The sequence below is a fragment of the Bubalus bubalis genome, chromosome 15 (assembly GCF_019923935.1).
Source record: "Bubalus bubalis isolate 160015118507 breed Murrah chromosome 15, NDDB_SH_1, whole genome shotgun sequence".
Taxonomy (NCBI): Eukaryota; Metazoa; Chordata; class Mammalia; order Artiodactyla; family Bovidae; genus Bubalus; species Bubalus bubalis.
Genome location: NC_059171.1, coordinates 6085440 through 6107765, shown reverse-complemented (window position 1 = coordinate 6107765; position 22326 = coordinate 6085440). Strand labels below are relative to the sequence as shown.

The following is a 22326-nucleotide window of genomic DNA, read 5'->3' as shown; positions in this document are numbered from 1 at the left end:
TCTGAGTAGCTTTCAATCATAGAGAAAAAACAACTGACAAAGACTTAGTAAAGCCTTTCAGTTTAAAAATTCATGTTGATTTTTAACTTACCATTACAGTAGGGATTGGATGGATTAAAGTTTATTGGAAATTCATGAGAAACCTGTCAAAAGATGAAAGAAGGACTGATGAGGCTTGTTTTGCTTTGCTAGGAGGCAAACCTTCACAATGAGTTCTTCCTACCTGCCACTGCGGTGGGACCTGCGCTCCAAAGCCAAAAGCTGGAAACATCTTATCACTAAAATGAAAATTTGAAAAAAGCAAAAGGTCATTTGTATCTTTACTCATAATAAGACAATATGAGCTTACTTTTAAAACATTCAAAATCTTAGAAAAATATAAAAATAAAACAAAGACTAGAACTAATGTTAATATTTGGAAACGCTCATCCTGGAGAAGGAAATGGCAACCCACTCCAGTACTCTTGCCTAGAAAATCCCATGGACGGAGGAGCCTGGTGCAGACTACTGCCCATGGGGTCGCAAAGAGTCAGACACGACTGAGCAACTTCACTTTATACATATTTATTAATATGGACTTTATGACTCAGACAGTAAAGAATCTGCCTGCAATGCAGGAGACCTGGGTTCCATCACTGGGTCAGGAAGATCCTCTAGAGGAGAAAATGGCAATCCACTCCAGTACTCTTGCCTGGAAAATTCCATGGACAGAGGAGCCTGGCGGGCTACCGTCCATGGGGTGGCAAAGAGTCGGACACAACTGAGCAACTAACACTTAACACACCTCTACTTATGTATCGTTTATCATTTCACTAAATAAATATGTAAATAAATTAATAAAGCTTTAAAAAGCACAAGTTTTTCATTTGTCTACAAAAAATATTCATTTGGCAGCAAAACGTGACCTCAACTGACAAGAGGTTATTTATAGCCTGTGTTTATTTATATCACTTAATATGAATAAGATATCGTACGTTTGGCCACAGAAATATGGTACAAATGCTACATATCATAAAACTCTCCATTTCTGCAGCAAAATATATGAATATTTGACCCAAGGGCTTAGAGATAATTTGGACAGAATATTTGACCCAAGGGCTTAGAGATAATTTGGACAGAATATACAATATCATGAGAGTGGCTGCCAAGTGTTCCACTGTACGGAGATTCTCCCCCAACGGACAGACACCAGCGGCTGGCCATAGCAGAACCCTGTGACGATGATGCTAACATTTCTACTAGCGGGACTGTTTTTATATTAATTCTCAATGGTTCTTTTTGCACCGAGGCTAGAACCTGTGTCACAGATGTTACAATATGTTTCCCAGTTGACAGTCTGCCTTTGACTTTAAAAGAGCTTCCCTTTTCTAGTTATTAACGTTAATGACTGTGAACACCCAAAACTTCTTTCATGATTGTTGCCTTCTCTGTCTTGCTTAAAGGCTGTCCTCACTGCAGTATTATAGACAATTCACATATATGTTCTCTTAGGACTTCCAAGCCTTGATCTTGATATTAAACATGTAATTCATCGGGAGTGGCATGTCAAGCAGAAACTGCTCATGTGGATCCACCAGCATCCATCTCTCCCCCTTTAACCATGGATCCCGTGGGCCCCTAGTGACCACATTCTCCCAGCCCCAGCCTCTCCGGGCTGGCAGTGGTCGGGGACGAGGTTCTGGCCGGATGTGTGAGTGGAGGGGTTTGCAGCCACTTCTGAATCGCACCCTTGGGGAAAGCACATGCATCCTCAGTCCCTTTGTCTTCCTCCCACTGGCTGGAGAGGACGAGAACTCGGACCCAGGGTGGATACTCTGAGCGGCAGCACGGCCCTGTCGGCCCTGAACTGCTTATCTCTAGACGTGCAACAGGAACGAGACACAAATCTCTATTTTGTCAAAATCACGGTGTGCTGGGGTATCTATTTCTGCAGTTCTGTCCATAGTCTGTACAGAAGTATCCTAACATATACAAGCACAAGTCAGGGATTCAAATCCAGTTTGTGAGCAGTTTGACAGTTGTTACAACCCCTTTCCCTCAAAATGCCATCTCTATCATATACTTAAATTGACAGACATTCTTGGGTCTATTTCAAGATTGCGTGTTTCTACTGGTCATGTAGTAGTTCCATGCTGTTAATATATACTTAATATTGTACACATGAAACATATATAATGTTGCTGTGCTGTGCTTAGTCACTCAGTCGTATCCGACTCTTTGCAACCCCATGGACTGTAGCCCGCCAGGCTCCTCTGTCCACGGGATTCTCCAGGCCAGAATACTGGAGTGGGTTGCGGTGCCCTCCTCCAGGGGATCTCCTCAACCCAGGGATGGAACCCAGGTCTCCCACACTGCAGGCAGATTCTTTACCAACTGAGCCACCAGGGAAGCCCAAAGTGAAAGCGTTAGTCACTCAGTCGTGTCTGACTCTGTGACTCCATGGGCTGTAGCTGCCAGGTTCCTCTGTCCATGGAATTCTCCAGACAAGAATACCACAGAGAATAGCCATGTGGTGGGTAGCCGTTCCCTTCTCCAGGGGATCTTCCTGATTCAGGGATCAAACCTGGGTATCCCACATTGTGGGCAGATTCTTTACTGTTTGAACCACTAGGGAAATAAATCATATATGTATACATATCAAGTTCTAATATCTACAAGCACAAATTTCCTTTTTTTTTTTCCTGAAAAACTTGGCTATTCTTATTCATTTTGCCCTCTAGAAAATTATAAGAATCATTTTGTTAAGGTTCCATTGGAATTCTGATTAAAACTGAATAATCCAGAGAGAAACGTTCTATTTTCATCACTGTGACATCTGCCTATCTAGAATCATGGCGTATCTTTCCTTCTTTGTCCATGGGTATAATTCTGTAGTTTTCTCTCACTAAATATCCTAGACCTTTGACTAAATTTATTCTCATTTTTTATTGCATTATGAACTGTGATCTTTTATTCACTCCAGTTTCTTCAACTGGTTTTTGCTGGTTCATGAAAAATTGCTGATTTTTTATTTTATGTTGTTTGTAACCACCTTTTGAACTTTCACTACTTTCTAACATTTTTACTTGATTCTCTCAGGATTGAATTCATTCCTTATTTATGTATGAAGCTGTCTTGGCTGGTGCCTTTGTGAGAAGAGCTCTTTGACCAGTTCCTGGTCTGAGTAGGTTCTCTGCCTCTTTGAGCCAAGTTTGGTAATTTGTAGCTTTCTAAAAGAATCATCCTTCAACCTAGATTTTTTCACTGAAATAGTATAACATGTTACCAAACATTAACATACAAATGTTTAATGATTTTTTTTTCTGAATTTATGCTTATGATCTCTGTCTTATTACTAATATTCTACGTGTTTTCTCTTTTCCTTGGGGATCAGTGTCAACAAAGGTTTTCCTAAATTTTGTTGAACTTGCAAAGAACCATCTCTTCATTTAATTTATTAACTTGGTGTGTTTAAGTCATCACTTTGTGTGTTTAGAGGAAGCAGAGCACAGCAGAGTGGTGAGGACAAGTTTCCAGAGCCAGACAGCCCAGGTGCGGTTCTGTGTCTGCCGTTACCCGCTGAGGGACCCTGGACACGTGACTTTACCCTTCCTGCCTCAGGCTTCTCATCCGTAAAATGAAGATGATGATACCACCTATCTCACAACCAAGCATGAGGACTAGATGAATATCATGTAGAAAGTATTTAAAAATTTCCCTGACATATAACAGCTAACACGTGTATGGAATCTCCTACTATTATTGTATGTATATTTTTCTTTCTATCCTTGAATTTTACTTTGTTGAAAAGCTAGTTCATTTATATTCAATTCTTTTTTAAAAAATAAAAGTGTCAGAAATCTTCCTTTATAAAGATGCCTGAGTACTGCCTGGGTACCTCAGTTGGTAGAGTAATCAGACTTTTAATCGGAGGGCATAGGTTCAAGTCCCTGGAGATGCTTTAAAAAAAAAAAAAGAAAAAAATGAAATAAGAGGAGTTCCCTGGTGGTCCAGCATTTAGGACTTGATGCTTTCACTGCCGTGGGCTGGGGAACTAAGTTGCTGGAGACCATGCATAGTCTTCTCATTACCCTTTATTTCTAGACAGTCTGTTATTACACTTTGATTTCCTCTTTGATCTAAGAACTACTTAAGAGTTTTTTTAATTTTCACGTGGTAAGTTTTTTTTAGTTAACTTTTTGTTTTAACTTCCAAGAAGCAGTCTGAAAAAGTTAACCCTGTAAATTTACTACGTTTTTTATCTAAGTCCCATTACAACTGTGTTTCTTTGAAATTTTTATCATATTTCTAGCTATTTTCAATTGAAATACATTGATATTCTATTACTAACCATATCCATGCTTATATTTTCATTTTGGATTATATAACAAAGTGTCTATAAAGTAATTTTTAAATTGCATTTAATGAGTTTTGTCTTAAATTCTATTAGGCTGGTATTGGAACTGCTACCCTTGCCTTAAATTGGTTTGTCTAAGAATTTCATCTAAATGGCAAAACAGATTAATGAAAAACTCTATCAATATGTATGGACTTTTATCATAAAATGATAGACAAAAACAAGTGAAAATGTATACTGTACCCTAACAGATACAGAACAAAAAATTAATAATGTGGATTTTTTTCTATTGTTTAGTACACCTTCAGAAGGACCTATTTTAATCTATTCAAAATCTATCCATTGAGAATCGATTCAAAATATTTTATAACAATTATATCAAGGTATCCTACAGCACTTATTGAAAATCACCATTAAGAAACTAATTTGACAACAACCGCCTAGAAAATAGACATTAAAAATTAGTGTCTATGAGTGTTTACAAAATGTGTCTTCTGGACTTCAACCACAGAAATAACTTATCCCTAATGAGTAAGCCCCAAGAAAACCGGATCAAAGAAACAAAAGCCTTGCCAACAGTCAGCTGTTAGAGAAGGACGCTACGTATAATACATTATAACTAATCACAGCCAGAGATTAGAGGCCAAAGGTAAACACTGACTGTTCACAAAGGGAAAAATAGAAAAGATAAGAGAAATCTTAAGGAGAAAGTTACTTCTCCCCAGCACGGTTATCCCATCAACTACATCAGAGAACCAGCAGAAGATCCAGACACTGCCGTTTCTGGGGAGTCATGCACTGGAGTCATACTCACGCATCGTAGTCCTGAATGACCAGTCCCACAGACCAGATTGCAGTCAAATACTCATTCACACCATTGGGGCTGATGTAGTGAAGGGAGTTGGGAGAACGCGGATCACCATTGGAGCCAGTGAAGTCCACTCCCACCTGCCAAATAACAATTGCGGTCCTTACTCAAGGGAAGGCAGGGACAGCCTTGCTTGATGTCCAGGAAAACGCACACACTGAATGCTGACACAGAAACACTCACCCCTGAGCCTGCTCGGATTTGCTAACAAGTCCCTGAGCCGACAGGTATTTTCACGACAATTAAACAGTTACAGCCTCAGCCTGAAGCAACCTGCTATTCCTAATTTTCTAGACGTCTTAAATCATAGATTATTATATCTATGACTTTAGACATAGAGGACTTTTTGGTACATTTGATTAATGTTTTTTATTAATTAAATTACTGCAGGATAATCACTGATTTATACACACATGCTTTTTTTCAGGTGGAAAAAGTTTTATCGACAAGGCCAAAAGCTTCTGGATCAACCTAGACAAACTCTCTGCAGAGACCATATTCAACAGATTGTGTACATTTCATCACAAAGTCAGTTTGGCAGTAAAAGAAAAAGCACTGTAAAATAGAGGGAAAAAGCCACATGTTACAGTCTACTGTGAAAAATCCAGTGTGTTACTCACAGTAAAATTCAGCTGGCAGCCTCCCATGATATAGTCAAGGAATGTACATTCCACTGTAATCTAAAAATAAATAGTAAACAAAATTAAAACTTACCTACTTTTTTAAGAGAAGCAAAGAGCTCCCTGGTATACATTTTTAATCATCTATAAACTGAACAGCACAAGATACAAACACATAGAACCCACCCCTACATTTGAATTTAAAGCAACCTACCCCTACATGTCATGAATCTGTAAGATTCAAGATAATTATAGCATGTTATGGGAAACAGATGGGGAAACAGTGTCAGACTTTATTTTTTTAGGCTCCAAAAATCACTGCAGATGGTGACTGCAGCCATGAAATTAAAAGACGCTTACTCCTTGGAAGGAAAATTATGACCAACCTAGATAGCATATTCAAAAGCAGAGACACTACTTTGCCAACAAAGGTTCATCTAGTCAAGGCTATGGTTTTTCCTGTGGTCATGTATGGATGTGAGAGTTGGACTGTGAAGAAGTGTGAGTACTGAAGAATTGATGCTTTTGAACTGTGGTGCTGGAGAAGACGCTTGAGAGTCCCTTGGACTGCAAGGAGATCCAACCAGTCCATTCTGAAGATCAGCCCTGGGATTTCTTTGGAAGGAATGATGCTGAAGCTGAAACTCCAGTACTTTGGCCACCTCATGCGAAGAGTTGACTCATTGGAAAAGACTCTGATGCTGGGAGGGATTGGAGGTAGGAGGAGAAGGGGACGCCAGAGGATGAGATGGCTGGATGGCATCACTGACTTGATGGACGTGAGTTTGAGTGAACTCTGGGAGTTGGTGATGGACAGGGAGGCCTGGCGTGCTGCGATTCATGGGGTCGCAAAGAGTCGGACAAGACTGAGCGACTGAACTGAACTGAAGATTAGAATATCAATAGCCAAAGATGAAATGCACTGGTTTTAAGAAACTAGTAATGAGTTTAATATGTTGAGACTTTAATAAGTTTAAAAACAAAAGCAAAAACTCCCACTCATTTAAGAAACTCTTGGATTTTTCCCCTTCACTTATAACATCTCATCTTGAAATTATAACCAGGACTGATGCCCTGAGTTAAGTCATTTCCACTGATGCACCAGAAAAACACCAATGGTGCCCGGTATTTCCTAAGATAAGGAAAAACTTTAATTTTTCCTTTGTTAGAGAGCTGTCAAATCTTGGAAGCAAAGTTACTTGAAAGAATTCTCTACTATTTCCTATTTTCTTCTCTAAAGGGGCCCAGATGCTCATGTAATTTTCAACTGTTCAAAGTGTTTGTGTGATATACACCATATTGATGGAAGAACTTAAAATGTGATCTCATTACACTATAAGCTGTCAAGAGCAACCGACCTCACACTGTTTCACACTGATCACCCCTGAATTCTTGTAGCTTTTCTTCTTTTGCCTCTTTTTTTCATTTATGCATTCAAATTCAACCTGTAGGAAGAAAAGACAAAATGTTCAATATTATTAGTGATATTAGAAAATGCCAATGTAAATTTAAGTGAATGACTTTTTTCTCTTAGAAACAAACCATCTACTGATATAGGTCTGTTACAAAATACAACTGTGAAACAATTGCATGCTATATTATATATATGAAATATTTATCAGTCCCATTTCCTAAAAGCACTTCTAAAACTTTGTACCTTTTAAAATAGTTTCTAAGTATAAATGTTTCCTTTGTAGATCATTTCCTTATAAACGCTCCAAGTAATCATCTTTTTTCTTTATAACAAAAGAAATAAAATATTATTTTTAGCTGTCACCCACACAAAGTACAAAAACATACTGCTTAAAAAAGAAAAAAAACAACCATCAGAAAACAGAAATATATGAAGCCCAACTCTATGGTAAAATACGCAGCAAAGATCATCCCTTTCCACTGGGAATATGCATAGAAACAGATCTAATGTCTTCTTCCCACAAACAGACCATCTTCCCTTCCAACTCCTACTCACTATGCCTCTGGAAGGCTTGGCTCAAGTCATCCTTCTCCATAGCATCAACTCCTGTTCTGGTCTTCTCTGATCGCCATCTCTCTCATTAAGCTTCCACAACTACATAAAACTTACATACTTGGCGTTAATCTCAACTGTTTCATTTCATTAATTTTTTTCATAGCTGGGGTACAGTCACTTCCAAGTTATACCCTGAAATTCTCACTGTCTTGCCAAATATTAAGAGACACTCAGTGAATACTGGATAAGTCACCTCTTCTGGTCAATAGAAAGCAACTTACATACTTTAGCCAGAGGCATTACTAATTTTCTAAGAATCAAACATTTAAAAATACCTTTGAAACAATGATACCAAACAAAATGATGTTTAAAAAAAAATCTCTTGATGGTTTAGGATCCTGCCAGAGTTTCAGTCATTATCATACACACTGTTGCTGCTGCTGCTGCTGCTAAGTCGCTTCAGTTGTGTCCGACTCTGTGCGACCCCATAGATGGCAGCCCACCAGGCTCCCCCGTCCCTGGGATTCTCCAGGCAAAAACACTGGAGTGGGTTGCCATTGCCTTCTCCAACGCATGAAAGTGAAAAGTCAAGGTGAAGTCGCTCAGTCGTATCTGACTCTTCGCGACCCCATGGACTGCAGCCCACCAGGCTCCTCCGTCCATGGGATTTTCTAGGCAAGAGTACTGGAGTGGGTTGCCATTGCCTTCTCCATCATACACACTAATTATTGAATATTAGAGATGCAGAAATGCCCTAAACAGAACTCTCATTGGTAAAAGGCTACATTACTTCACTTCATTTATCCACATTTTTACAGTATCCACCCAAGCAACAAGCACTGTTCTAGGTCCTGAACACAGAGTTGATAAGCTAGAGTCCTGCCTTTGAAGATCGAGTGGGTGAACCTTGTCACTGCAACAGTATTAAAAGCCTCATTCTATCATGGGGGAGGGAAGGACCAAGTTAGCTCGATTTAGGAGAGTTCCACATGCTAAGACGGCATCCTCTCCTCAACTGCACCAAAGGAGTGAGCTCCTAGACCCCGAACGCTTTATTTTTCCATCAATTATCTCATGTAATTCTGCCAACAACCTTGTAATGTAGGATTAATGTCCCCTTTTAGGAACTGAAGGGGCTTCCCACATAGCTCGGTTGGTAAATCAGCTGCCTGCAGTGCAGGAGACCCGGGTTCGATTCCTGAGTCAGGAAGATACCCTGGAGAAGGGAATGGCAACTTGCTCCAGTATTCTTGCCTGGAACATCCCCTGGACAGAGGAGCCTGGCGAGTTATGGTTCATGGGGTCGCAAGAGTCAGCCACAACTTAGCGACTAAACCACCATCACCTACATGCTCTGTAAAGTATTACACAGTTAGTTTCTGATTCATTCTCTTCTAAAAACAGGTCATTTACTGGTTCTGCAACATAACAACAAACTGAAACCAGCGAAACAAAGATACACATCACTCCTCATGTTTAGTTCTTTTAGGAAACTTGCTTTATAGAAATGTTCAGATTGTCACAATTTTCCATTATTTCTGCCCTTAAAAATAAACATATATATCTTTCAGCAGAATATTTACAGCTGAATTTTACTGTTGTTTTTATTTAAACTGTTAATTCAACCTTTGCATTTAAACCATTAGGCGTGGTTGGAAAAGCCCTTCTTACTTCACACGAGTACTTCTGCTACACAAGTACCTGGGCTTTGTGACCACAGGGTAAGGACAGAACTGTGAGCTCAGTCACTCAGTCATGTCGGACTCGTTGTGACCCCATGGACTATAGCCCACCAGGCTCCTCTGTCCATGGAATTCTCCAGACAAGAATACTGGAGTGGGTTGCCATTTCTTACTCCAGGGGATCTTCCTGACCCAGGGATCAAATCCACATCTTCTGCATTGGCAGGCGGATTCTTTACCCCTGAGCCACATGGCAAGCCCATAGAGATAGGACTAGAGATCTCTGTATGACCTACTGAGAATTCTAGTCCCACTATGTTAGCTCAAAACTCATTTCTCCCAATTATGTAAATCAAAAAGCTATTAAGTTTTATTTATTCATTTAGTATTTAAGTTTTGATCTAAAACTATCAGTATCTTCTTTTGGGTCACTTCACTCACATAACTTGGTAAAAAAGACCTTTCCATCTGACCATAATCTCTTACCTTTTAAACTTCATGTTTGGATTTTCAAAAGCAAATGCTATATACAAGAGCATTATTCAGGTCACTAAGCAGGTAAAAACATTTCAGATTATTCTAGGTAAGCTAAAAAGAGAATTAACTTATTTCATTCAAACTAGAAAGTTAAGTAAGAGGGAAGCAGTTTATAAGTTTTATTTATAAAAAACACTCTGGAATAGTTTTTAGGCACTTTGCCATAGAGACAGGAAAGTTTCAGAAGCAATCGTAGAAATATGTGGGGATGCTAACTAACAAACTGAATGCAATTAAGGCAAACAAATGATCCTAACAAAATCAGTCCATTAGATGGCAGCTTAATACTACATAATTTGAAGTAGTATAACTATGCTTTTATCCTTCCTTTGGGCAAGGACATGTCAGAGAGGGAGAGAAGGTAAAAGCCAATTTCTAAAGTATCCAAAAGGAGAATAAATGTCCACAATTTAAGCCTTGGTATTTGTCTCATGTAGATATTAATTATTGTGGCCAATGAAATGCCAAGATCTTTAAAACGAAGGCTTTTCAAACAAACCACATAATCTGTCCATAGCAAAAGGAAACCAAACCTCCAAATACAAATGTAAACTCACCCCAAGCAAGAATTTTGAATCATCTGACTACTTAAACAAAATCCACAGATTTCAGAATATTACATATTATAGAGTAAAAGCAAGGAAAGCTATTTGCTATTTCAAGAGAAAAAAATGAAGTAATAAATACAGGGCCAAGTATAAGGTATACTCAAATAACAAAGGCACGACTCACAGGTGAGCTTCTGGAGGCTTCTTTCAGTTTTGTCATTGTGGTTTGAAAGGTTCCAATGAGATCATGCGACCCATCGTTATCATAATCATAACACTCTACCTATAAGGAAGCATAATATAAATATATAAAAATATATACAATCTTGTTTAAAAGAACCGGTTGCAATAAATGGGACTTACCAAGAAGTGCACTTTTAATTCAAATAAGTGAAAATGTTTAATACACAGTCCTACTTGGAGAAGCAGGAACTAAGTTCCTAGAGGAATAATACTGAAACCCTTTCAAGCCCTGGCTATTCTTGGGATGGGATTCTAAGACAGATTGCAGGCACATGAAAAACACAAATACTGTTGAAATTCCATGTTGACCAGTTTCCAGTTCTTGCATATGCCCTTTACAAGTTCTAATAAAACTGAAATGCAATTAGACCTTCTCTCTTGCCCACTTTTCACCTTGCTATTTTACAGTGGCTAAAAGCCATTATCTATCTGAAGGAAGAAAGGAAGTCAGTATCCTAGGCAGCTAAAAATCATATAATTAAATTCTAGATGGTTTATAACTATGGAAAATGTATTTCATTAGCTGCAATCTGGTGAGGCTTGGCTTCTTTTAGGAGTTCGATTCAATGAAGTTGGATTTGCATCATTCTGAGGATCACAACTCCCACAATGAAAAGGAAAATTCCAGGAAAACAGTATTTAACCCACTGAGGAAGTGTCTACACTGGGCCATCACAACGCTGTTTCCATATAAGACAAGGCCAAGTCCAGTCTGAGCTATGGCTTCCATTAAATGCTCACTGTTTCTGAAAACACATGGAAGAGATCTGACAGTATCTGATTTCCATGTTGGCAGATGCTGTCAAAGAGTAAATATTCACAAGAATATCTGAATATTCATTGCAGTGAGAAAATTAACACGGTGTGAACTCTTAGCAAGCAGAAGTGCTCACTGTGATCATAAATAACTTAAGTTTTTATACTGCTTTATAATTACAAACATTTCTTCCTGCAAACATTCATTACGTGTACCGCACACAGCATCTGCTGAGGATGTCAGGTAGACAGAAGAATTTAATAGTCTTGGAAGATGACCTATCTTGTGTGGTAACCGACAAAGCAAATCTGTGCCAAGGAAACTTTTGAATACTTCTAGAGCCTGTGATTTAAGATAAAAGTCTATAATTGAAAAGCAATTTGCATTTACCCTATGCTATAATCCTTTACAAAGTTATATTAATCATCAAGCTAAAACACTCAAGATTTATATATAGGCACCAAGCAAGGTGATTTTTCTTCCTCAGTTCTATGAAAAGTGAATTGAGTGCTTATCAAAACAGGAAGTCTTTCATTCCATATATTTTCATTATTTTTCAAGACTAAAAATCAAATGATCAATAAATGAATACAAACTAGGTCTAGAATTGCAATTCTGAGTAACAGTAAATGCTTTTATTTGTTTCCAGTACTTCAGTCACTAACTCTTGATCTATACATCTGATACTCATTTTTATTTTTTTTCATACTCAATTTTTAAACCAAAAGCCCTTTATCTGACAGAAAATTAATGATATCAATAATTTTTCTAGAGGAATTAAAATTAAAGTTAAAATAATATTTTAATAATTTCATTTTTAAGAGGTTTTTTTTTTTTTTAATACAGAAAACAGAACATTGGATTTTAGATTTGCATTCAGGAAACTCCAATTTATACCTAAGACAAGAAGATCAGGCTTTGATAAGACCAAGATTTTATTTAAACAAAACTTATGGAAGAGCTAAAACAGTTCATGTTTAGACTGTCCAAAACTTCTGGGAATGCAAAAACATTTTTAAAATGTAATTCCTGATAACTCACTATAATAAACACGTAAGAAAAGTTCACTGTTGCCCCATCAAAGACAAATGTTAGATGTTAAAGGAAAATGTGACATTTATTATGCTGACATGTGTTCAGGTACAGTTTGAGGCAAAGGGTGTAACGATTTATGTCATTTAATTTCTCTTCTCAAGAATTCAAAAACCAGTACTATTAGCTGTTTTCAACAACAGCTTCAGTAGTCTGTGAACCTGAAATGTACACATATATACATATGTGCATATGTATATATGCAAAAGAATGCACACATCACACAATACTACATTCACTAATGCATTCTCAGTTTAAACATGCATGGTTATTCTTCATTCACACACTCTTATGAAAATAATAACCCATGCTAGAATGGTAACACTGGGACGTTCACACTGCAACAAAGAAATTACCAATGATTCCGACTCTATTCTCTGTTCTATAACTCTTTACTACACCTCTAAGCAATTTCCAAACACCAAGAGAATCAGTGATAGATGACTTTCTGATGACTGCAAAGAAATACAGAACTAAAGAAAGACAGAGATGGGGTGGCAAACCAACTGGCGTATAGTGAAAACAAGTGGAGAATCTTTTTAAGAATGAAGACGTTCATCAGAGAAAGCTCAAAAAATCAGTTTACTTACTATAATAAAATAGCCCTGTGAGCATGAGGCTGTGCACAAAAAAAAGAAGTTTAAGAAATATTGTTTTGTTGTTAACATGTTATTACAATCAGAGTTTAGGCATTTTTTCCCTAGCCTTTCTTACTTCTTAGATCTAATGAAGCCTTAACTTATTACTTTTAATGTGAAAAGCAAAAGGTCTAGATTTAATATAACAGTAAAGAGTGTCAACCACAGATTGGTCCTCTCCGTGAGGGCTTGCCATCACCTCTACAGGGATTAAATCAAGTGACGCAGCAGCTGCAGACCTTTAATGGCCCCTGGAGGAGTTTAGGGTGGAGAGCAGAAGGGAGGCACTCTGTGCTCAGGAAAAACTGGCAGGACAGGTCTTCAGACAGTTAAATACTCGCAGGAGCTGATTTTATGAAGCCAATTCTTGCATCTCCGCATATCTAGAAAAGCACTAAAATCCTTCACGGTCACGACGGTTTCTCATGACTAGCAGAAGCTTCACAAGACTCGTAGAAACCTTTAGGGAAAACCTGTGCTTGATTGCATGTATTCCCCCCTTTACCAAAATCACATAAACACTGACTTTTCCCCTGCCTCTCTGGAACAGTTTCTCAGAGCTCTCCGAGGTGCTGTCTCTGCAGCCCTCAGATTGTCCCAAATAAAACTTAACTCAAAACTCTCAGGCTGTGCATTTTTTATAGTTGACCAAAGTAATGTACAAAGCTACTTTTCTATTTATTTTGTACCAAAATTTTCAATGCTGTTTGAAATATCACACAAATCATATTGATCTTTCAAGTTCTCTGAAAAATGAGGAAAAAATTTATGGATCTAAGAAATGAAATGGTTTTCAATAATAATAGCATCTCTACTGTGTTTAACAGTTTATGAAACTTTTCACGTACATTAATTTAATCCTGATTTTATTTTGCCATGTAGACATTATGTTCTCCATTATATAAGTAAGGAAGTTAAGTAAGGAAGTTAGATAACCTGCTCAAGATCCCTTAGCTGGTTAAAGGTCTAAGTCAAGACTTGGACTGTGGTTTGACTCCAGGTCCCTTCATGACCTTTCCTGCTTTCACCATACTAATTATCAAAAGAAAAAAAAAAATAAAACAAATAAACAAAAAACTCACCCCAGTTTGCTGACCTCTGCAATACATGAAAAGGCTCCTATCGGGAATCTTATGTAAAAAGGTGACTAATATAAAAGTGTCTTTAAAATAATATATCTATATTGGCTAGAAGTAAAAACATTTAAAAAAATTCTTAGCTATCTGCTGCAGTTCCCTGCTTCTACTTTGCTTTCCTTTAAAAACTCTAAAACTAAAGCCATCCAAATGTTGTAATAAATTATACCTTCCTCTGAGCTCTGGGAGTTGGTGATGGACAGGGAGGCCTGGCATGCTGCAATCCATGGGGTCACGAAGAGTCAGACACGACTGAGCGACTGAACTGAACTGAGAATCAGTGATGGGGAGTGTCGCCACGATTGTGCTCTGCGCTGAAGGCAGAAGGAAGCTCTGGGTTCTCAGTTAAAGTAATACCTATTTTTATTGCAAGGGACACACCAAAGGCAAAGAGTGCAGTTAACCGTTTCTATTCACAGAGCAGAAGAATCGTATTAAAAAGTAGGGAAGACTTTAATATTTTATTTTTAAAAGTGAAGAATAAAATAAAAACCACAATGTTTGATTAAGCATTCAACAGGTCAACAGATCACTCAAAATGTCTCTGCTCCTTTAGACTGACTGCTTATCAGAAACATTTCTATTTTAGCATTCCTAAATATACATAAAATTCAAACCTACATCATTTACTTTCTTTAAGTACTAGCCAATGAATTAATTTATAAAAGCAGTGAGTGTGTATGTGTGTACATAATATATATATAATTTCAAATTACCTTAATAGTTTTATCCATATCTCCATAGCACAGAGAGTTAAGAGAGATCTTAAAAGGCCTCCAAACAGGATTCAAGTTGTTTTTAACAACCTATTTTAAAAAATAATAATAAAGGTCAGTTAGAAAAACATTCCATTCATCATCAATGTTCTGCTCTTGCCTTTCCCAGGTTCCCACCAGGCACACCATTCATCCTTCACCTCTTCACCCACCCAACTTCATCAGTGAAAATCTAGCCAGGACAATATTATACACCTGTTATATGAAAAATGTGAGGGACTGTCTAGTCAAGATACATTCTGAGAAAGAAAAAAAACTGGGAAATATATCCAGCCATTACAAGATGCACTTACAAATTACAGAAGATTATTGGTTTTGTTGGAAACCAGAGTTTTCACTGCAGGACACAAGATTCAAATATGGAATAAGAAAAGTTGGGAAAGGATCTTGCTATGTTCGATTTGAATGAGAAAAATGGTGTAAATTTATGATTTTAGGTTTTTTTAATGTTTAATATATATAAACATATATACACAAACATATTTCTCATTTATGTCCACTGAAAAGGTCTAAAAGTGCTCAACAGTAATGAGCACTCATACCCTGCTGTGCAAATCCTACCCTCTTAAAGGAAAAATCAGGCTTCCTAAGAGAAATAGTTCATTCCAGACGGGATAGGGTAAGTACAAGGTCAACTGACAACATAATTTCACATAAAATAAGATAGTGCTTAAAGACTAATTTGTTGTTGTTTAGTCACTAAGTCGTGTCTGACTCTTTGTGACCCCATGGACCATAGCCAGTCCATCTCCTCTGTCCATGGGATTTCCCAGGCAAGAATACAGGAGTGGGTTGCCATTTCCTTCTCCAGGGGATCTTCCCAACCCAGAGATGGAACCCACGTCTCCTGCATTGGCAGGAGGGTTCTTTACCACTGAGTCACCTGGGGAGTCCTGGGAACATAATAGCCAAATGCAAAATGTGAACCTGGAATGGATCCTGTATTACACAAAACAAAACACATAAAAAACGTGTTTGGGGAAATAGGGAGGATCTGAAGATGAATGGTATAGTAAATAATGTTACTAAATCAATGCTAACTCTCTCAGTTATGCAGGTGTAGAGAAACGCCTTTGTTCTTGAGAAATACCTGTAGCAGTTAAAGGTGAAGAGCCACGATGTCTGCTGCCTACATGAGGATAGTTTTGCAGAAGGGCATGGACGTGGGCGTGAATAAGAGAGAGCACACACCCGTGTGCAGGTGTGACCGTTGGATAAATCTGGTGAAGGACACACTTGCATACGTTTCAGTGTCCTTTACAGGATTTTAAAAGTAAGGCAGAGGGACGTCCCTGGGGGCCCAGAGGTGAAGAATCCACCCACCAACGCGGGAGACACAGGTTCAGTCCCTGGAGCATCCCACAGGCCTTGGGGCAACTAAGCCCGTGAGTGCCGCGACCACTGAACCGCACGCCTGGAGCCCTCGGCCCACTGGAGAAGCCAGCAGTATGAGAAGCCCGGGCACCACCCTAGAGAGCAGAGCCCACTCACTGCAACCGCAGAAAGCCCGTGGGCAGCAGCAAAGACCCAGCTGAGCCAAAAGAAAAGAATTTAAAAACAACTAAGCATAGCAGCACCTTCTCATTAAAAAAAAAGAAACGAGCACGCTGACCTTGTGTCTCTGCCAGTTATATGCGTCTGAATTCAGATGAATATTTTTATAAATACATACATTTTTAAAATTCAGATTACCACAATTCCAAAGGAAACTTCAACCCTACTTTTCAAATTCAGGTATTCACCTCTGTTCGATGAACCATTAGCCAATTTCCATCAGATGTCTGCTTGTGGAATTCTAGGTAAGGATCTGACTTCCCAAATAGATCCTATATTAAAATAAAAAGCAAAGCAATTATTCTCCTCCTAAAACATGTAAAACCACTTTGTATATGTTACATGTCTGTAGTACCTGAAGTTTAATTCTATAGTACATATATATATATATATATATATATATATATATATACAGTATAATACAGCAGTAAATACAAATCCCAATACATTCCTCACAAACATAAACCTGCTGAAGTCTACGAGGAGAACTTTTAAGGCATTCCTGATAAATGCTCATTATCCTTACACCCTTACATCTCAAAACACATGATGGCTTTAAAATACAGTGATCAACAGAACCCATTACCAACACAGGACGCTTTTAGCTTATTTTCATTATTAGTAGCATTTACTCATTCACACAGCACTAAGTAGTCTTTTACAAATGATCCCATACAGTAGTCGTACTAGCTCCACGAGAGACAGGACAAACTGGATTCAGAGGAGTTAAAGACTTTGCCAAAATCACACATCTAATGAATTGTTGGATCTGAGCCTTGATTTCATATCTTACCCTTCTATGTCCAATACCCGTTCGGTAATCCCACACGTTTCTTTACACAAACGCAAGGGAGCACAGACAAGGAGACACGTGAAGTGCACAACAGAAGTGCTTGGAGAGCACAAGGCACACCCTATTTCCTCTGTAATTCACCACGGCACAGCTCTCCTGTACAACACGCAAGCACAGTGAGGGTTCAAATGTCCCCTTATGGCCATTTTACACACACACACACACACACACACACACAGATACTCTTCCACAGGGAGATAAAATTCTGGAAAGATGCACAAAGGTAAAAGATAGTAAGATTGTGGATGACTTTACTTTCTCATTTTCATTTATCTTCATTTTGAAATTTCTATCCTCCTTAGCATTACTATTTAATATTTGTGAAAGTGAAAAGACATTGGTTAAGCCCACAGGAATGTAAGCAGATACATTCCTAAACTGAAGATTTATTTCAGTCTTGAATTTACTTCAATATTAAATTAAGAACTAAGATAATATTATTTCCCTCCTCAGCATAGTTTAATGTTAAGAAAGGAACACATCCCTCATAGTCAAAAATAAAAACACAAAGACTACACAGAACTTTTAAAATTTAACCTGCTCTCTAAGAAGAATTTAAGCAATGTAATAAGCCTCTCTATGCTTCATTTTATAAAACTAGGAACAATATTATACCTAGAGAAGCTAACTTTCCCAAAAGCACATGAACGTCCTCTGTCTCTTTTATCTTAGAGATAATCTTTTGAGAAAGGTAGAATATCATTACTACTATAATGAAGGTCAAAAAACAGACCCTGCTTGACCGTTCATGAAACTGTCAACAGTAGAACTAAAACAAGAAGTAAAAGACCCCGACTCTGATCTCCAGGATAAGTTAAGTCAAAAGAACAAGGCAGAGAAATGCATGTGTAATATTAATATATCATGCTACACTTAATCAAAGACTGGGGCTGGGCTGGGGTGTGGAAATGTAAATATATACATATACACAGGCGTGCACACTCATATCTCCCTATATGACATATACATCCATATCTATCTATTTGTATGTTTATATACACACAGAGAGACACAGGTGTACATACACACAAAAAAAACCCTTCGTTTTTTGGAAAATGAAGGATTAAGCCATTAAATATAAATTTTACAAATGAATAAAATACAGCAAGAGAAAAAACTGCAGCGTGGACAGGGAAAGAAGCTAAATTTCTTGAATATACCTTGTTTTCTATTGGGTTTGGAACCATCTTGTACATGATTATAAAGCAAAATTAAACCCCAAAAATTTTAAAGCAATCTCTAAATATCAAAAGCAAAATTTGATTATGTGTTAATGTTACAGCATAACCACTTGGAGAATAATTATTCCTTTAAAACCCAAGAATTAAATTCGTATAATTCAAGTGGAATATATAACCCTAAAGGCAAAAAGAAAGCTCAAACTATTTTCAGTAAAAATATTTTTGCTATAACATGTATATTTGTATTCTTAAACTGTTAGATATTATATAGGGCAAAACATAAGCAGTTATGTTAGTTTCCTTATGAGTCAACATTTGAAATAAGTAAAAATAGGTGCAACTACAGAATTAAAGAAATAACAGCCTTGTAATTTTACATTTGAATTGGAATTTGTTATACAAGTTTACGATTTAGTTTTCCTTAAAAAAGAAAAGACTTTCCAATAGCTATCTACTGAAAAGTCCTAGAAAGAATGAGCAACAGCAATCAATAAACATTAAGCACCCCTAGTACCACATCATGGACTCACCATAGAAAAGCTCCCTTTAACCTGCCAATCTGGGGCAGAAATTAGATAAAATAAGCATGGAACATCTGTCATGCCACAGAGCTAGAAGCTAGCCAAAGACTTCTGAGACCGTGCCAAATGGCTCAGGAACAAACTTAAATAGGTTCCCTCCCATAGGTCAAACTTAGGATACTTTAAGCATCAATAAGTATTAATAGAGTTTCTAGAAATACTAAAAAAAAAAAAAAATTTTAAGTTCTTCTGTAAAAGTCACATTTAGAGATATTTATTCTTCTAAAAAATAGTAAATATTAAAAAAAAAATCAAACACCTCAGCTTGCCTTTTCTGGACAAACTATCTTGGAATAAATAAATACCTAATGTGAAGAAAGATACTTCTCTTTAGAGAAGTATTCTCGCTAATAAAAGAAGCAGCAATGACAGCATGAGAATAACACTATTTTAAGGCTCTTAATTGGAGAAGGCAATGGCACCCCACTCCAGTACTCTTGCCTAGAAAATCCCATGGACGGAGGAGCCTGGTAGGCTGCAGTCCATGGGGTCGCTGAGGGTCGGGCATGACTTCACTTTCACTTTCACTTTTCACTTTCATGCATTGGAAAAGGAAATGGTAACCCACTCCAGTGTTCTTGCCTGGAGAATCCCAGGGACGGGGGAGCCTGGTGGGCTGCCATCTATGGGATCGCACAGAGTCGGACACGACTGAAGCGACTTAGCAGCAGCAGCAGCAGCAGCAAGGCTCTTAATAAGACAGTATATCTAGGTAGTTACCATCAGTGGTCACTAAGACCCCCAAAAACAAACTTGACAATGTGAGCTTCTTGATGGAATTAATGTCACCACCTATGAAATTCATACCAATTCAAAATGCCACGAGATCATACCTCTAGATTCAGTTTCAGCTGATAGATATCAGGAAACAAAATATGGAGAGACAAACATATTACATGACATCACAGGGATTTAATTAGCATATACTGTGTGTGAAAACTTCTATAGGACAAAGGAGTCAGTTTATTGAATAAATCCATGGATGGATGGATAGGACGGAGGGAGAGAGAGAGAACAAGAGAGCAATAGAGAGAAAGGGAAGAAGTAAAGAGAAGGGGAGAACGTAAAGATTAAAAAATGTAAGAGACACATTAACCAACTGTATTCTTTAAAAAGTCCTTAGAGATACATCTACATTTACGGATGCAGTGATATGCTGTCTTGGAGGAGAGAAAGTAGATAGGGGTAGGGATGAGATAAAATTGGTCATGAGTTTTAACATTTTTAAAGATAGGTGGTGGGAACACGGAATTTTTTAGAAATACTATTCTATTTTTGTGTATGTTTAAATTTTTCCAAAATATTTTTTAAAAAATAACTGACCTCTGGTCTAAGATATTTGCAAACTGCATTGTAAGGTAGATGAAAATGATGAAGAATATTGATTGCATTATAGAATTAAATACAAAATTCATTCAAAGAATTATTCCAATCCAGGGTATACACTACACTTAAGTGTTCTTATTAGTACTCATCCTAAATTTTGAATGCAGAAAGGAAAGTGAAAGTGAAAGTTGCTCAGTCGTGTCCAACTCTTTGTGACCCCGTGGACTATACAGTCCATGGAATTCTCCAGGCCAGAATACTGGAGTGGGTAGCCTTTCTCTTCTCCAAAAAAGAAAAGGCTTTGCTGAATTCTGATTCAATATCTGTGCTTCAGCCATGTCCAACACTTTAAGACGCTATGGACTGAAGCCCGCCAGGCTCCTCTGTCCATGGGATTCTCCAGGCAAGAATACTGGAGTGGATTGCCAAGCCCTCCTCCAGGGGATCTCCCAGACCCAGGGATCAAACCCACGACTCTTATGTCTCCTGCATTGGCAGGCAGATTCTTTACCACTAGCACCACCTAAGAAGCCCCAAAGAGGAAAATCTAATCAATAAAGCATGGAATTTTTGCTTTTTTCCTTAAGTAATTCAAATACACTCTAAAATATCTCTTACAATAACGTTAATGCTTGTATTAACTCTTCTTTTAAGCTATACAAACTCTTCGGTTACATCCAGAGGAAAAAGGTAAAGAGAAATATCTTCTGCTTAAACACACATCCAGAAAATAGAAATTGGAAATAACACTCTAAGTGATGCTTTAGATGACAGAGTTCATAATATTAATTGCATTATTATTTTCTCAAAAAGTGACCAATGTGAGGGGAAAAAAAGATGATATCCTTGTTGAAATCTGCATCACCCACCTACCTTATTATCCAGTTTTCTTGCTTCCATTTCAAACAAGACAATTCTGTTATCCTTTATTTCTTCAGCTGAAATCTATGAGTAGACAAGGTAAGTAAAAGAAAGTGTTTTGGGGATTCTGATACAGTCATGAAGTACTGATTTAGTCTGTTATCTAATAGTATACAAAGTCTACACTAACATAGGGTAGTCTAAAATAAGTAACAAAATGGTACCATTAAGAAAGATTTGTCATTATTTCCTTTATGCATGTGAAATAAATATATTTTCAAAATACGCCTAATTTACATATGCAACTTTCTTTTTAATGTTGTTGCCAAAACTGGATCTTTCTTCTTCCGATGGAAAAAATCAAAGCCATGCACAGCACTAGCGAGAGCTCTCCAGAGATGGAGAAGCATGGGTAAGTTATACCTAGAGAACATTACACATTCAAATATCAGCTCCGTATTTTTCATCCAAGGTAACTGAAAGACTTACTCTACTCAAAAACAAATTCCAGGCTGTGATGGTCCCAAAAGCCATAAAGCTAACTACTTGTAATGATCTCTGTTCCCCACATAGAAGTCAACACCCCCAACAGACTGGACATTCTTATGGCACCTAAACTAGAGCAAACTACTCAGAGAAATGTGTTTGATAGTTGCAATAATCCTCAAACACAACTCTCTCTGGGAGTCATTCCCAGGCAGAGCTAAAGTAAGACAGCTGTCTCTTCAGACAGCTGTGACTACCCGGACAGCAACTCTAGAACATTTA

The 22326-nt window shown here is 37.7% G+C and overlaps 1 protein-coding gene across 4 annotated transcripts in view; it reads right to left on the bottom strand.

The window, feature by feature from the left end:
- CPNE3 (copine 3) overlaps positions 1-22326 on the bottom strand; it is a 47365-nt gene that overhangs the window by 10045 nt on the left and 14994 nt on the right. For all 4 annotated transcript variants that reach the window (XM_025265000.3, XM_025265001.3, XM_006073074.4 and 1 more), the window contains 9 exons: positions 21571-21642; positions 16945-17028; positions 15143-15232; positions 10745-10843; positions 7183-7269; positions 5825-5884; positions 5151-5284; positions 224-278; positions 92-143 (listed from right to left, as the gene is read on the bottom strand). In XM_025265000.3, the coding sequence (XP_025120785.1) occupies positions 92-143; positions 224-278; positions 5151-5284; positions 5825-5884; positions 7183-7269; positions 10745-10843; positions 15143-15232; positions 16945-17028; positions 21571-21642 (733 nt within the window). The remainder of the gene's footprint in view (positions 1-91; positions 144-223; positions 279-5150; positions 5285-5824; positions 5885-7182; positions 7270-10744; positions 10844-15142; positions 15233-16944; positions 17029-21570; positions 21643-22326) is intronic.